This window comes from Pelodiscus sinensis, chromosome 12 (assembly GCF_049634645.1).
Source record: "Pelodiscus sinensis isolate JC-2024 chromosome 12, ASM4963464v1, whole genome shotgun sequence".
Taxonomy (NCBI): domain Eukaryota; kingdom Metazoa; phylum Chordata; order Testudines; family Trionychidae; genus Pelodiscus; species Pelodiscus sinensis.
In genome coordinates this window covers 22,930,449-22,943,569 of record NC_134722.1, presented here as the reverse complement: position 1 = coordinate 22,943,569, position 13,121 = coordinate 22,930,449, and the positions used below count along the sequence as shown (strand labels likewise).

General features: G+C 48.1%; 1 protein-coding gene across 7 annotated transcripts in view; it reads left to right on the top strand.

Annotated features, from left to right (window-relative positions):
• The window catches only part of TDRD12 (tudor domain containing 12), a 234,520-nt gene that overhangs the window by 149,328 nt on the left and 72,071 nt on the right, over positions 1-13,121 (top strand). For all 7 annotated transcript variants that reach the window (XM_075940127.1, XM_075940126.1, XM_075940125.1 and 4 more), the window contains one exon: positions 8,084-8,256. In XM_075940127.1, coding sequence (XP_075796242.1) covers positions 8,084-8,256 — 173 coding nt within the window. The remainder of the gene's footprint in view (positions 1-8,083; positions 8,257-13,121) is intronic.

Below are 13,121 nucleotides of genomic sequence, written 5' to 3'. Positions count from 1 at the left end.
TCCAATGGATGAGGCCATCATGGACACTGCTGATATCTAGGAGACCTCAGCATTGATTAAACCCATCAACAAGAGGGTTGACCGTAAATACTTCATCACACCTTGTGATGAGGTGTGGCTACCCTGCACTGAGTCACAAGATGTTCCCGACCCAGCTGGCCGAAAAGGTCCCACCCCCATGACCCTGCTGGACACGCTTGAGAGGGAGGCTGCGTATAAAAGCCAGGGAGCCACTCAGTCAGGGCTGACTGCCAGAGGGGAAGGAGCTCAGGCTGGAGCTCCCAATCAGTTCCTCCAGCCACAGCCTACGCAGACACAGTGGCTTCAGCCGCAGCCTCCATAGCAACTGCTGCAGCAGCGTCAGCTGCAGCCTCAGCAGCCACAGCCTCGGTAGCAGCTTCATCCGCAGCCCCTGTGACAGCTCTGGCCAGGGAGACCGTCTAGCTAGGACCAACCCACTGAACAGAATTCCGAGAATAGAACAGCGCACTGGAAGCAGTAGGAAGTAACCCAGGGCAGATAATTGTCCTCCGGGAGCTCAGCGTGTTCTGGCAGGCATCCCCTCTGAGCAGGCAGTGGAATTTGCCATTGCCAACAGGGCCCTGGGCTGGGACCCAGTGTAGTGGGAGGGTCTGGGTCTCTCTACCTCCCCACCCCACAACAATCTCGCTCCCTAGTATTCGGGGAAGCCTTCTTTGGGCTAGGCCATTGTGAACTTGGGAGAGGGGAATGTGTATCTGACTAGGCTGGCCTGGTCGTATTCACACTGATAGAGGGGATTGTACCTTGGGACTAGGCAGGGCATGCCGGATTCACCCTAATAGTGGGGACTGTACTTTGGGGATTAGACCTGCAGGGCTGTATTCATCCTAATAGAAGGAATTGTACCCTGGGATTGAGCCTGCAGGGTTATATTTACCTGGCAGAAAGCGAGCATGGACCCCGACCTTGGGGGCTTCTGGACTGTCAAGGGTGCTGGCCCCTCAGCACACCTAACGGCATATGCTTTCTTTTTTTCACACCCACCACCTAACTCCCTGGTGGTTGACTCAGCCAGAAATAAAGGCCAAACAACCAAACATAGGATCTACTACCCTGGGCAAAGAGCGTAAGAAACTTGACAACATGGGCAGAAAGGTATACTCCTCGGCAACCCTACTATTAAGGGCAGCTAACTGTACCGCCATGCTGTGTACCGATTATGATTATATGAGCTACTCCAAACTATTAGCGCTCCTCCAGTTCCTGCCAGAGCACAAAAGGCCAGCACTCCTGAGTATTATGCAGGAGGGGCACACTATCTCATGCACAGCATTACAGTCTTCTATGGATGTGGCTGACACTGCAGCATGTACCACTGCAACTGCCATCGTCATGTGTAGGGCTTCGTGACTCCAGGCAGCCGGTGTTCCTAGGGAGCTACAGCACAAAGTCGAAGACCTCCCATTTAATAAAGCTAACCTTTTTGCCACGAAAACGGATGAGGTCTTATACTCTATGAAGGACTCCCAAACAACAAAGAACTCTCGGCATGTACACACCACCTAATAAAAGGTTCAGAGACAACACCCATCCAAGACCTAGAGAGCATTACCGACCGCGACCTTAATATGATTTTAGATAAAAACATAGACCTCAACAGCTCAGACCTCAGCACCAACAATTTCCCACAATGTCCCGGCCTTCATCCTCTAAGCAGCAAGTTTGAAGGTTTGGTCTGGTGTCAGAGACACAACCCTACTATGGCCACATCACCAACTGGACAATTTCAGTTCAGTTACTGCCTGTGGCCCTTTTTACACAAATGAGCACAAATAACATCAGGCAGATGGGCACTAGAGCTCATGAAAGTGGGCTACTCCATCCCCTTCATCACTGTTTCTTCTCCCCATTTCCCCTTCCCAGCTCTCTTTAGGGACCCCCTCATAACGTGCTCCTTCAACAGGAGGTCCAACATCTTCTGCATATAGGAGCAATGGAGCCAGTGCCCACAGCCTTTCAAGGATGGGAATTCTATTCAACATACTTCCTAATCCAAAAAAAACCTGGCAGGTGAAGGCCCATTTTAGATCTAAGAAGGCTCAATAACTACGTAACACAGAGAAGGTTCAAGATGGTGACTAGTGACAATTATTCCAGCCTTGCATCTGGGATATTGGCTCTTGGCTCTCGACCTTCAGGACACATACTTCCACATAACGATACATCCTGCTCACAGACATTTCCTATAGTTTACAGTGGGAGACTAACACTACTAATATCACGTTCTCCCTTTTGACAGCCCCCAGAGTTTTCTCCAAGAATCTGGCTGTTACGGCTCGCCTACGCTGGCAGGGAATGATAATGTTCCCATACCTTGACGACTGTCTAATAAAGGGCATATCATTCCAAGAAATGCTGTCCATGGTCAATACAACCATCAGCCTCCTATTCTGTCTTGGCTTCCACATAAATGCCCAGAAATCTATGCTCCAACCGACTCAAACTCTGTGTTCATAGGAGTACACATAGATACCATTTTAGCTAAGGCAACACTGCCGAAACACAGATTTGAGACCTTCCAGAACCTCATAACTGTGGCACACACAACCCCAACTACAACAGGATGTGAATGCCTCAAAATCTTGGGTCATGTGACTGCAGCCATCCATGTAGTGCAATGGCCAGACTACACGAGGTGCTTCCAAGCTACATTGTATGTACCTCACAAGGACCCCCTCGCCAAAACTGTCACTATTCCACCGCACGTCCCCAACTCTCTGGATTGGTGGATGGACCTGACCATCATACTAAGGAGAGTATCTTTTAGATGAACCCCCACATTTACTATCACAACAGATGCATGCCTTATCGGATGGGGGGGCCATCTGGGACATCACACTGTGCAAAGCAAGTGGTCGTTCACTGAACAAACATTCCACATCAACCTGGTAGAACTCAGGGCAGTCTGTTATGCATGCTGTGACTTCCTACAGTACATAGCTCACAAAACAATCGATGTCATGACAAATACCACCTGCATGTATTATATCAACCAGCAGGGTGGGTCCAGATCTACTTCCCTATGCATAGAAGCACTGAGACTATGAAACTACTGCATTGCACACCACATCACCCCCATAGCTACCTACCTCCTCGGGGTACTCAGCGTGACAGCAGACACTCTGTCGTGTCTACTCCGATCACCACGAATAGAAGCTAGACTCTCGAGCCCTCAAGGAGATATTCGTCAAATGGGGGCAGCCGGATATATTCGCAATCAGAGCCAACCGAAAATGCCACGTCTTCTGCTCCAGAGAAGCCCTGGGAAAGGGATATCTAGGAGATGCGTTCTCCCTGAAATGGGATGCAACCCTCCTATACACATTCCCACAGATTCCCTTAATACACCGAATCATCACAAAAATCAGACAAGAATGAGCTTATGTAGTCTTGGTTGCACCAGTATGGTCAAGGCAAACTTGGTTCTCTTACCTGCACAGATTAGCGATAGAGGAGCTTCACATTTTCCCCACAACGCAATCTTCTCACTCAACATCACAGCAGAGTTTTCCATCCCCATCCAGACAAACCACCTCATGGCTCCAAAATGTTGAAAACACCTGCTCAGAAAAAGAAACAGATTCTAATTAAAAGTAGAATCCATAAGGAAAACTTACCTGTAGGAGTGGACGAGGTTCTCTGAGTGGATCAAACAGTATCATCCTACACCACCCAACGAAACACCTTTCCTCATTATATTAGATTACTAGAACTAAAAGAAACAGGTCTCGCTTTCAACACTATTGAAGTTCATGTAGCAGCAATAGCAGCCTTCCATAGAGCCAAGAATGCCATTTCATTCTTTTCACACCCACTTATTAAATGCTTCCTTACGGGTCTCCAAAATACTTTCCCATTGGTATGGCCTCTAGTCCCCATATGGGCCCTGAACCACATCCTTAAAAGCCTAACTAAACCACCCTTTGAACCTCTAGCAACTTGCTCATGGCTACACCACTTCATGAAAGTAGCCTTTCTTGTAACCATCACTTCCAGCAGGAGAGTCAAGTTAGTTAGCAGCACTAATGGCAGAACTGCTGTACACAGTATTTACCAAGGACAGGGTAATCCTTCAGCTGCACCCTGAATTCCTACTGAAGGTCCCATCTCCTTTCCACATTAATGATCCCATATACTTATCTGCATTCTTTGATGTTCGAAGAGCATTGTTTCTATCTAGATCAGACATAACCATGGAGGAAATCAACCAGACTTCCTGTCTTTTGCTGAATGATCCTGAGGTCAAGCCATCTACTCACAAAGAATATCCAAATAGATCTCATCTTGCATCCACACTTGCTACATCATTCACAACAAACAGCCACCAGATACCATCACTGCTCATTCTACCAGTGCTCTTGCCTCTATAACTGCCTTTAGAAGACATTTGCAAGGCAGCCACTTGGTCATCTGACCACACTTTTGCAAAACACTATGCTCTCACCTCCGCCATCGCTCCATCCATAGCAGTTGGGCAAGCGGTGTTCTTCTCAATTGCACTGGCGGAGCTCGAAACGCATCTCCACGACACGACTACTGCTTTATAATCACTCAGGGTATGTCTACACATTAAAGTTAATTCGAAATAACAGTTGTTATTTCGAATTAACTTCCCTAGTGTCTATATAGCCAAACTGCTATTTCGAAATAAATTTGAAATAGAGCGCTTATTTCGAATTTGGTAAACCTCATTCTATGAGGAATAAATAACGTCAAATTCGAAATAAGTGCTGCAGCCCTTCCCACTGTGCCCTGGTGGCCACTTTGGGCCAAACCAGGAAAATGCATCTCCTTTCCCCCAGCCCTGGAGCCCTTTAAAGGGGTAGACTCTAGTCACAGTGCATGTGCCAGCTCCAGGCATTCCAGCAGTTGCTGCCCCGACCCAATGGCCCCACAGTGAGCTGGGCAGCCAGTGCCAACCAGCCGTCCACTGCCCAGTCCCCCAGCTCCGAGGAGCCAGCCTGGGGCCGGAGAAGGTTGGCACCTTCCTGGACTAATGCGGAGATCATGGATCTCATTGAGGTTTGAGGGGAGGCCTTCAGCGTCCATGATCTCTGCACTAGAAAGAGTTATGTGGCCGTCTATAGTCTGATAGCTGCTAGCATGACCACAAAAGGCCATATGTGCACCCAGGAGCAGGTGTGCATGAAAATAAAAGAACTACAGCAGGCGTATGCCAGGGCCACACGGGGCAGCTCCCCAACAGGGGCAGGCACATGCCCCTATTTTGATGCCTTAGACCGCATCCTGGGGGGCAGAACGGTCCGTGCGCAGAGGGCCCTGACCAGGGCATGGAGGAGGAGCGGCAGGAGCCGAGATGGAGTGTGCTACGCTGCCAGGACTCCTAAGCTGTCCCAGCAGCCGAGTCACCAGGATCATCCGGAGAGGCAACTACATGTGAGCGCCATCACTGTCCCCTTATGGCGGGGAAGGCGGGGGGAGGGATACCAGGTACTGCGCACGTGGGCTTTGCTTACCCCACATCACGCAGCAACCTGTGCAAGTGCTACCCCGGGTCATGTGGCTCCAGCTGTCTGCCACACATGCGTGTGTGAAGAGACATGGCATGCTCCTGACCCTGGGGAGGGACACAGCAGGATGCCCTCTCCCCACAAGGCCATTATACACAGATGCAGGAGACATCTCCCCCCACCTCAGCTGCATTATACACAGCACAGGGACATGGGTGCGGTCTCGGGGCAGCTCCCACTCCCGGGGATAGCCGGACATTCTGATCATTGCCTCTGTGCAAGCACATCCGCTCTGATGGTGCAAGGAATGGTCATCCTCGCCTTGCAGAGGGGGGAGGGGCCTCACCCACTGTCCCCCCAGGGATAACTGACCACTTCTCTTGTTTCTGCACAGCCGCACCAGCTGCGCGTGCAGGATGCACCACCCTTCCTGGGATGTGCTCCCACACCCGAGGGCTCTGCAGGACCACCCGAACAGTGTGGGCACTGTGAGCCCTGCACTGCACCCTACAGAACTGGGTGCAAGAATCTCTGGTGAGAGCAGCTTGCCTAGGGCCATGCCATCTGCTAACACCTGCAAATGCTGGTGCACAGCGTGCTGCCTCCTGCCACTCCAGCGCCTGCTGCCTCCCTAGCTACCGCTCCTGCTCCCACTCTTTCTCCTCCTCCTGCTTCTCCCTCCACATCCTCCTCCCCATCTCTCCAGGGACGCCGAGGCCCCCACATCTGCTGTACTGGGAGACAGTTGGCCCGCTGAGACCCTCACCACTAAGCTTCCCCTCCTTCTTCCCCTTGCTTCCCCTTCACCTCTCCCACCCTCTCTCCTCCCCTCTCCCATCTCCTTTCTCCAGTCTCCTCAGAGTTTCATCCCCCCCAATTTTGTTAAATAAAGAGTTTGTATTTATAAAAAAACTGTTTTTTATTTTACATTAGGAAGGGAGGGTTGGGGGGAGGGAAGGTAAGTGAAAGGCTGTGAGGAAGAAATGAGGCACAAGCCCCCAGTGAGGCAGACCAGAGAAGTTCTTAGTGCTCCTCAGGGTTGATGCTCTCCCGCAGGGACTCCTGGATACTGACAGCCCCTGCGATGGACCTCCCAGATGGCAGCCCACAGAAAGTGCAGCCAGGCTCGTAGCAACGCGTCCACGAGAAGCACCAGAGTGCCCAGAGGCAGCTCTAGAGCCATGTTGCAGAGTGCTATGGTTGTCCCGAGTGAGGGCAACCAGAACACACAGAGAACAAATGCTTTGCTGTCCCTCAGTGAGGTAGGCAGGGAAACCTGAGAACCGTCTGCCCGGGGGGGTGTCCCTTTAAGCACAAGCCTCAGATAGCCTCAGGCAGCAGCCACACAAAGACACTCCTGACTTGATGCCCTGCCTGAGCTGGTTCCAGCTGGCCTTAAATGAGATTCGGTGTCCACTCGGCATGGATGTGGATTAACTATTTCGAAATAACGCTGTAGCGTAGACATATCCTCAGAGTGGAACACCCATGGGGATATCACTTGAAGAAGAAAAGAGAGTAACAGGAGTTTTTCAAAATGTGAGTCCCCGTGGGTGCTCCACTACCCTCCCTCCTTCCCCTATTTTGGAGCCTCTCCAGGGCTAGAACCAGTGTAAAAAAGGAATGGAGGGAGCTGTACTGCGCACACACCAACAGCACAACGAGACACCAATGCCTAACAGACAACAATGGCATGAGCTCCACGGCAGGGCACTGCTGCAAAAATCTCCAGTCGCTGGCACTAGGACACACCAGCAACCACAGTGGAACACCAATGGGGGGACACATCTCGAAGAACTCCCGTTACTGCACAGGGTGAGTAACTCTCTTTCATAAATGGACACAGACACTTTTTCCAAAACCTTTCACACTATGTGTACACTGAGATAACATTATCTCTATCCCAAAGAACTTACAGTTGTGTATGCATGAAACACACAAAATTACGTTAAAAGAATGTTAAATTTGCAAAGACAAGCACTGAGAAGATAGGAAATGCCAGAATTAAATTTTCCTGTGCAACCTTAATTACATTCCTTGTGAGTATGCATTATGACATATTCCTTAATTATGTGGCCACATTTTTTTGAGGATTTAGTGTCTTGCACAGTGTACTCACTTCAGTATTTTTGTTTTACTTTCATTGTTTAAATTATATGGCATCAGGCCTTACAGCATACTATTTAAACCTTGCTATGAAGACAGAATTACCAGTTTCCTGATGGCATCATCACTATAGTATTTGAGTTTTCATAAACATTAATCTTTAGAACAACTTTCCTTCTCTGTGGTTCTGGAAGTTACTTTAATTGATGAAAGCGTGTGGTACCTTAACACTGTTCATCAATATGTTATAGTAGAGAAGAAGGAAATTAGTAAAAAAGATTATAATTAAGTAATTATTCCATTTAACTAAAGATAAATTAGTTGGTTTTCAGAGTTATAGATGCACATGATGTTTATTCACATGTGCCAAATGTTTTAGTTTAAGTTAATAGAAAAACTAGAGGTAGAATGAGTTTCTTATAAAAACAAATGTTGTTTACATAGTATATCTTTCTTTATATAAGGTCCGGGTCACCAAGCTTTCAGATTTGAAGACTTCTATCAATGAATACAATATTCGGTCTGAGATTTTATCTATGGGAATGGGAATTGACAATCCGCAGCATATAAAACAACTCCAAAAATTGTGTGAACATGCAAAAATGCTAGCTCTTGAAGAAACGACCCTGCATACTTTGTAAGTGATTGTTTTTGATTTGCATGCATTCTTTTAACAAATGCTGGTTTTTGTCTGAGAGAAGTTTCTTAATTTGATAAACAAGATATTTATACACTATGTATACATTCATAAAACAGTTGACCTTTTATTTCAATGTGGTGTCTACTTGACTGGCACCTGCAACATGTTTACTTTCCCTGAGAGGCTTTTCTGGACTCATATTCTGCATTGCAAAATCACAGAAAAAAATAGAAATTGCTACTTCAAATGTCTTGTAATAGGAATGTCAAAATTCAAAATTTCTTGTGATGAGTAGTTTTTAATGAACTAGTTCCAAATTTCAATACTCTCCATCAACTTAAAATTTGACATAAAGACTGAACTTTTGGAGTGACTAATGTGAAAACTTATTTGAGTGATTGCTCATGTTCATTCTATGTAGGTGTGTGTGCTCGCCTCATGCACCAGTGCTGGAAGATTTTTCCTTAGCAGCACCCGTAGAGGAGCCATCTCAAGTGTCCCTGGAGTTGTGCACACATGCCATGCTATATAGAGTGATTCTGGCCCCCCTCTCCTCAGTTTCTTCTTGATGGTGCTTGGAACTTGCTTGTCTCATCATTAACTGTTATGCATTTCCCTATTTAGACTTGGAGTTTTTGCTGTAAATAATTTCTCTTGTTTGTCAATTTATTGTTTTAAGTGGTTAGATAGCGTAAGTCCATTAGATGCTTAGCCTCAGGTCAGGGCATGCCCTATTCCCCATGCTTCAACTTGTCACAGCTGTAATTGGTCCATGCCAATGTGTGACCTCCACTGTGACTGATTGCAGTGCTTAGGAGAGGCTTACAGAAATGATAAATGCCGCATTTGCAAGTCCTTCAAGACTCATACCAAAAAGGAAAGGGACATTCATCTCAACACTCTCCTAATGGAATCTGCTTTAGATCTGGTATGCAAGCACTTGGATAATGCACTGATTACCAGTGCATGAGTGCACAACGCCCAGTGCCGTCGACTTCCTGGCAACACTCCCTGGTCCCATGCAAGTCCAGACAAAGCAAGGGCAAATCTCCAGGGCCTAAAAAGGACAGTCCATAACATTGATTCCAATGCATTCTCCTGCTATAGTACAGCAGATATCTTGGGCCCCTTTGGAATGTGGCTCCTCTTCTCGTTTCGTAGCCCAGTCTCAGAGCAGCATCAAACAGCTCTGGGTGTCATCAACCCCAGAGGCCTTACAGGCAGCCAAGGACATCTTGTCATTGCCGTTGCTGTCACTCCTGTGTTCACAGGACTGTGCCATAAAGAAAGCCCAACATGGGACCACTCCAGTCTCCACAGAGGTAGGGTTCCCCCTTGGTTGGAACATCCAAAGGCCCACCTCCTTGCAGTGAGAGCTGCTGATCCCACAGTCTGGCCCAGTCCCCTGCGGGGCCTAAGGCCGCAGAAGACATCAGGTGGAGCTGTCTGGAACTTTAATGCAGCTATCCTGAGACATGCATCCACCAGTACGAACGGTACACTCAGGACCAGTACTCTTTGCGGTCCAAGTGCTATTATTCAAATAGGTCCCTGCCGTGGCCTTGTTCATTGCGCTTGTATTGTATCGTGGCTCACAACTCCCCGCAACATGTTTGTGAGGGACACGGGTTCACATTACTGCTTTGCTTTGCAGCACTGCTCTTCAGCCAGTTGGCACTGATCCCATAGCCATTCATGAACCAGACAGCCACTAATGCTGCATGTCCTCTTGCAGATGACTCTCTCTGAAGGACCACTCTCGATGTTCCTCTGCATCCCGGGTATCATTATCAATGGCTAGCATGCAGCACCACACTACCAATCTTTGTTCCTGGTCCCCTGGCATTACACGCTCTGTCTGCCTGGCCTGGCTCATGTTCCTCCTTTGACATCTCCAGTACCGCAAATGGGCCCCTAGATTGCTCAGAGGTTACAAGCCTGGCTGTCCTAGTAGTGCTCCTAGAACCTGTGGGGCGGTTCCCATGCCATCACAGGTGCCACGCTGTATAGCCAGCATGTCAGTGTCACAATTGGCTGCCTCCACTAAATGCCTTTTGGCAGCTGAGGCTTCGAAGGCTCCCACTCTGCAGGTGGAATAGGAGGTAGAGGCATAGACTTCTACCTCTCTGATCCTGAAGAAGTTCCCCTGTGCAGGCCATCTCCGCTTCTTCCTCCAGATGAAGCCATTGTGGAGCCCCTGGACAATGCTCAGGCCCACCAGGAATTTTTTAATAGGATGACCACCAACCTAAACCTGTAGGTGGAGGAGCTCAAGGAGCTTCAGAATACCATATTTGAGATGTTGGGAAAGCTCTGCCCCAGCCAGAGTTGCCTTTACTCCCCATGACTGGGTGGCCAAGATGGCTACGGAGCTGAGGCAAACACCTGCCTCTATTTCCCCTATCTGTAAGTGAGTGGAACGCAAATACTTCATTCAAGCAAAGAGTCACAAGTACCTTTACTCCTACCCAGCCGCCAACTGTCTGGTGGTGGAGCCTGTCAATAATGGAGAGAGGCAAGACCAGCATGGGACATTCCTGAAAAATAAAGGCTCAAAGAGACTTGATTTATTCAGGCAAAAAAATTGTTCATTCTCCAGCCTACACCTCCAAGTGGTGACTCATTAAGCCTTCCTAGCCCGCAACAAGGTAAATATGTGGCAGACTCGGAGTTCTGGGCCCTGGTGGAGGAGGGGGCAACAGCTGCTCAAGCAATGCTTCATGCAGCTTCAGATGCGGTGGACATGGCAGCTTATTCCATGGCTTTGGCCATGTCCATGCAAGGGCATCATGGCTGCTTCTCTCTGGCCTCTCTCTCTCAAGGTGTAGTAATTCCTGCAGGAACTCCCCTTCAGTGATGTGGCCCCATTTGTGGGGCAGATAGACACTAAGCTGCACAGGTTGAAGGACTGCAACATAATTCTCTGTACCCTTGGTTTGTACATCCTGAGGCCAGTGTATAAGAAATTCAAGCCCCAAACTCTGGCTGATCAGCCTTCCGAACCCTGCAAGGACTCCTGGAAGAGCAAGTACAAAGGGTTCATGAGGAGGCAGTCTAAACCTCACTCTTTCACACAATTCAGTTCCTGTGGTCCTAAGACTGCCCCTAAATGTCTCTTTTGAAGGTACGATTGAGGAGGATGTACCTCTCAAACCGCAGGATACTTCCCCTATGCTCTTTTCCAGCCAGATGTGCCCTTTCCTCCCTGCCTTGCGTTCTATGAACATGGACCATTGGGTCCTTGACACGGTGCAATAGGGTAATACGTTCTAGATCTTCAGCACCCCACCTCCGCTCCCCACCTTCCTTCAAGGACCTTCTCATGAGACATTCCTTTTGCTGGATGTCAAAAGGTTGCTCAGACTTGGGGCAGTAGAGGAGGTTCCGCATTGCTACCGGAACCAACTGTTTTATTTCCACTACTTTTTGATCCCCAGAACCAAAGGGGGTCGGGGGTTCTAGAACATTCTGGACCTGCACAGCTTAAACTCCTATTTGGTGAGGCTAAAGATCCTTGGCCTCCATCATCTCTTCCCTGGATATGGAGTAGTGGTACACCGCCCTCAATTCAGTGGTGCATATTTCCATATTGTGATATTCGAGGGTCACAGAAATTCCTGCAGTTCATGGTTGTAATCAAACTACTGCTAGTTTACAGTCCTCCTGCTTGGCCTAACCACAGCCATTCTGATTTTTACCAGGTGTATGTCAGTGGTGGCCACCCACTTCCTACAAGCAGAGGTTCAGATCTATCCTTACCTGGATGATTGGCTCATCAGCCTCAACTCCAGCTTCAAAGTCTTGCTTTTCCTGTGTCGCCACTTTGACCTGTTGATAATACAGAAAAGTCACAGTGCTGATCTAATTCATAGACTGGTACAAGTGGTACTTGACTCAATACTAGTGAGGGCCTTCCTAACTCAAGACCAGTTCTGTGCTCTTGCTGACATCGTAGCCTGCCTGAGCACTTCTTCAGCAGTTCTGGCCAGGTTCTTCTTCAAGTGGTGTCCCTGTGGGTGCTCCATTTTAGGTGTCGGTCATCCCAGCGCTGCAAATTGGTGTTCTCTCTGCAGCCTTCACATAGTCAGGCAGTGGCAATGTCACCACCTAATGCTCCCTCTACAGCTCATCATTCAGAGCTGGAGGAAGGTCAACTCTCCAAGGTTGCAGAACACTCACCAGCTGTATCACTGACTGATTAGTCATTGTCATCCTGTGAGGAAGCAGTCATACCTAGTGACTAGTCCCTTCCTGGTGACAAGAGGCAATTTCAGAAGCTTTTCAAAGGGTGGCTGCATCTCAGGACATCACATTAACTGAGGTACCTGAGAAATAACACAGGCTCCTTAAAAACCTCCAGCCATCACAACAGGGAAAAGTGGCCATCCCCATTGATGACGCCATCATGGAGGCTGCCGATGGGATATGGCAGACCCCAACTTCAACAGTGCCAACTAACAAAAGTAATAGAGATGTAGCCGTGTTAGTCTGGTCTTGCTGAACCAAAAGACAGGACTATGCAGCACTTTAAAGACTAACAAGATGGTTTATTATAAACCATCTTGTTAGTCTTTAAAGTGCTGCATAGTCCTGTCTTTTGTTTCAACTAACAAAAGAGCTGACAAAATATTTGTTCCTCCAAAGGGAGCTGATTTCTTATTTTCCCACCCTCAACCAAATTCATTAGTCGTTGACTCTACTCAACACAGAGCCAAATTACCACAATATAAAAACATAGCAAATAAAGATAATAAACGTATGGATCTGTTTGGAAGAAAGCTTTATTCTTCAGCTACCTTACTCCTGCGTATAGCAAACTACGCGGCAATACTCACCAGTCACAACTTTGATAACTACACAAA